Source organism: Terrapene carolina, unplaced genomic scaffold (genome assembly GCF_002925995.2).
Source record: "Terrapene carolina triunguis isolate 2854851 unplaced genomic scaffold, T_m_triunguis-2.0 Scaffold27097, whole genome shotgun sequence".
In the NCBI taxonomy this organism is placed as follows: Eukaryota; Metazoa; Chordata; order Testudines; family Emydidae; genus Terrapene; species Terrapene triunguis.
In genome coordinates this window covers 410-4,442 of record NW_020691448.1, presented here as the reverse complement: position 1 = coordinate 4,442, position 4,033 = coordinate 410, and the positions used below count along the sequence as shown (strand labels likewise).

General features: G+C 62.0%; 1 protein-coding gene across 1 annotated transcript; it reads right to left on the bottom strand.

The window, feature by feature from the left end:
* Nucleotides 1–1,754: 1,754 nt before the first annotated feature.
* Nucleotides 1,755–3,596, bottom strand: LOC113408934 (the record flags this gene model as incomplete). The annotated part of the gene is made up of 3 exons (XM_026662409.1): nt 1,755–2,291; nt 3,203–3,355; nt 3,502–3,596. Coding segments are annotated over 3 exons (608 nt in total), but the record flags the coding sequence as incomplete, so codon positions are not given.
* Between the last annotated feature and the right edge of the window lie 437 nt (nt 3,597–4,033).

Sequence of the window (4,033 nt, the reverse complement as noted above, 5' to 3'; positions counted from 1 at the left end):
AGCCTCTGTCCCACCCCCACCTCCTCAAAAGTGGAGCTTTCCGAGCTCCAGTGGCCCTGACACAAGGGCCTTTCTGCACCATATGGGACAGGGAGAGCTCTGCCTGGGCGCAGCGGGAATGGGAGGGGGGTAAATCAAGGAAAGGGGGGAGGGGAGTAGGTGCAAGGGAAAGAGGTCCTGCCCCATATGAAGGAATTTGGGGGGCAGAGGGAAGAACCCTGCTCCACAGAGAGGGGAAGAGAGTTTCTGTGAGTGCCAGGGGGCTCCATTTCCCCTTCCACTAGCTCCCTGTAGGAGTCTCTCGCTCTCCCACTCAGAGGGAGGCCAGTCTGGGCCGGACCAGAGTCTGCAGGGTAGCGGGGGGCCCACAATAGGGCTGGGCGGTTGTGACGGGGTTGGGACTCACCACCATGGCGCCTCCCGTTGGTCACCCCGGGAATTAGCTCAGTCCATGGGGAGCACCCTCTGCTGGCAGTGTCCCATCTGTCTCTTGTCCTCCGTTGGCATCTGGACCCGCGTTGCTCCCCGCTTGACAGTGTCCTTCAGGCCACTGCCCCTCCGGCAGTGCCCACTAGTCCATCCTCACCCCATTCCAGGGGGTGGGGGTTAGCAACAGTCCTTGCACCTGCCTCAGTGGCCAACCGCAACCCCCAAAGGCTAGCCCCTTGTCTCAAGGGCCGGTTACAATTTGTCTCGGCCACCGGATGGCCGAGTGCAGAACTGCCCAGCCCAAGGTGCTGGTCTCCTGCTCTGGAGACAGACCTTCCCCCATGAAGTTCTGGGACAGACTACCTGCTGCTCTCCTGGGCAGCCATTATATAGGGCCTAGCCTAGCCCTGATTGGCTGGCTCTAATCTCAGCCCTGATTGGCTCTCAGTAGGCCCTTCCCTGATTGGCTGCCGGCTTGCGCAGCCATTCTGGCCTACTCTAGCGCCCTCTTGCATGGGGGTGGAGCAGCCGCCCCACCTCAGCGATCAGCTGTCCCAACCAGGCTGCGGGGCCGGCTCCAGGCACCAGCGGAGGAAGCACATGCCTGGGGCGGCATTCCGTCCATTCTCGGGGCAGCACAGGCCGGGCGACTTTTTTGTTTTTTGCACTTCGGCAGTTCGGGTTGCGGCAGTCTGAGCGTTGTTGTTGGTTTTTTTTCTGCTTCGGCAGTTCGGGTGGCGGCAGTCCAAGTGGTTGGGGTTTTTTTTGGTTTTCTTTTTGCTCGCTTTGGCAGTCCGAGCGTTGTTGTTGTTTTTTTTGCTTGGGGCGGCAAAAATGGTAGAGCCGGCGCTGCTGGGCTGAGGTCGCTCAAGTGGTCAGCCCCTCAACGCAGTGTATCAGGGGTGGCTCAGGCCTGGGCGGGGCCCAAGCACCCCACAAACAACCAGACTTCCAGGGCGGGCCCTGGCCTGGGTGGAACCCTGGCAGCCAGCAAACAGACAGACTTGACAGGGCTGGCTCTAGTCTGGGCGGGGCCCCGGTGACCAGCCAACAAACAATTCCTGTACTGGGCTAGAGCCTCCTTGCACCATGTAGGGGGTCAGCCACCCGGGGTGGGGTGGCAGGGGGACGCGGTCCCACCCTCCTCCCCCGCGTCCCAGCCCAAGGCGCTGGCAGGGGCAGGATTGGTTGCCCCTGCGTCGGCGGGGATCCAGCCGCAACACACCAACTGAGTCACGCCGGGCTCTGCAGCCAGCAGCTCCCGGGCTGCCCCTGGGCTACTTCCTGCCTCCCCGGGGTTTGGTACCTGTGGCCTCCAGGCCTCTTCCGGCTCCTCGGGGTAAACCGCAGCGGGTACTCCGGGCCAGTCCTCGTCCATGTCTGGGGTTGGGGTTAGGGTTAGGGGCCTCTAGAGAACAGGCGAAGTGTCCTCCTCTGTTGCCGGCTGTCCCCCAGCTGTGGTGCAGGGCCGGCCTTTTATGTTTCCGGCCACGCCCCGGTCCTTATGGTGAGGGGGGCGGGGTGATATAGGCTCCGCCCTCCAAGTGGCGTGTAGGGGGTCCCTCGCTCTCCTGCTCGGAGGGAGGCCGCTCAGTCGCAACAGAGTCTACCAGAGGCCCCGGTGGGCAGCCAACAGGCGAGGGGGCTGGGGTGATATAGGCTGCGCCCTCCAAGTGGTGTGTAGAGGGGCCCTCGCTCTCCTGCTCAGAGGGAGGCCACTCAGTCTCACTACACTCCCCGTTTAGAGGGAGGAGGAGTTGCTGGTGGCCTTGGAGGCAGAACTCCTGCAGCGCCTCCGGCACTTGGCGCAAGTGCCGGATGATGTGAAGTTGGTTCATTATGTTGGCCGTGACGTCCTCCTGCTGCAAGGGAACGAGGACCTGTCAGAGACTCAGACGCCCCCGTGGAATCAGGGGGAATTAAGGGCACCTGGGACCAGCAGCAATTCCACCCAGCACCCGCGCACCTCTGAGGGATGAAGTCCCCCTCCTGACTCCCAGAATGGAGTCTTGTTGTCCTTTCTAGGGACCTCCAGTGTCAACAACCTCCTTGTAGGGGGAGCTCCTGCCACCTCCCACCCAGTGCCCCTGACAGCTGTTCCACCGCCAATCCACAGCTCAAGTTCTCTGACCACTCTCCTCCACCCCTACCCAGGTTGGGCAGGGAGGGGGCTCTAGCGGGGGGGGGGGGTGGAGGGATTCTAGCAGCAGTGAAGTGCTTGAGACCTTTCCCCAAGGCATCCCAGCCACTGATGCTGAAGCCGCAGGATGGCAGCCCTGGTGAATGGGGCAGATCAGCAGCCCCTGCTGACTGAATCCTCCCGTTCTCTCTAGAGCGAGTCCAGCCCTGCCGGCAGCAGGACGAGCGTCCCCCGCCCATGTGCCTCAGAACTGCCCGGTCAGTCGCCATCACCCCTCAGTCCTTGGCCTCCCAGGCTGCCAGTGACGGGAACAACTCTGGGAGGTGGCGCGGGTGACAGGAGAGGCTCGCAGAGGGCACGTAGAGGACTCTGCTGCCCTTCCCAAGAACAGAAGTCCGTGCTGAGGCAATGCTTGTCATTCATTAGCCTTGCTAAAGAGCTGGGCTGGAGCTGCTCCGGGGACAAGCTGGCTCCCTCCTGCTCATGGAGGTGAATTCATCTCCCTTCCCAGGAGCACCTTCTCTCACTCTCATTCCCCACCAGTCGCCTTGCTGCCAGGCCGGCGAATGGCCAGAGGATGGGAATGAGGCCTGGGCCCCGCCCCAATCTCCTGAGTCTAATGCAGCTGCTCACCTTGTTCCCCATCAGCTGCTGGGCTTGCCCCAGGAGGGAGTAAGTAAGGAGCAGCCCAGCCTGGCTGACACGCAGCAGGGGGTCGTGCATGGCCAGCACTGCTGTCTGCAGGAAGAAACTTCTCTGCCCCTCCGAGAAAAATTTGGCAAAAACCTGAAACCAACCAGATGTGAGGCTTCAGCAGATTGCCCCGAACCAGGCTCCAAATCCTGGCCTAGAACGGCAACTCCGTGGCATGGCTCCAGGAGGCAGCCACCTGCCCTGCAGAGCTGTGCCGTGCCCTGGCAGAGTGTCCTTACCTCCCCCACCCTGGCTGTGTTCTTATAGCCGAGGAGCCTGGTGTCCTGGTGCCAGTCCCAGCACCAAAGGTCTTCGACCTCATGGATGTTCAGGTCTGGGAAAGAGAGAGACACATACACATTGGTCATTCTGGTTGCAGGGCTTGTGTCCTTCCAATCCCATTGGTGGCTGCACAGTGGGCAGAGCCCAACAGAACTGCGGGGGTGGTGGAGAACACAGAAAGCGATAGAGAGAGACTTATCCGCCAGCCGGGGTCACTCGGAGAGAAATTGGCTGGGGTCCCAGTCTCACTCGTCTAGCGGGTGCCAGTTCCCAGCCGGGTTCCTTACCCCTCTGGCGCAGCAGGAGCTGGTAGAGACGGTAAACCCCCTCCCTGGCCTGCCGGCTGATGTCCTCGTCTGGGTCACCGACGCACAGAGCCAGCTGTGCCACGTGGTGGCCCATCCTGGGGAATTCGGCTGAGTTCTAATGGAAGGGAGAGGGAGAGGGGACTCCATCAGCATTTTCCTGTCAGCTCCCAGTCCCCCCCGG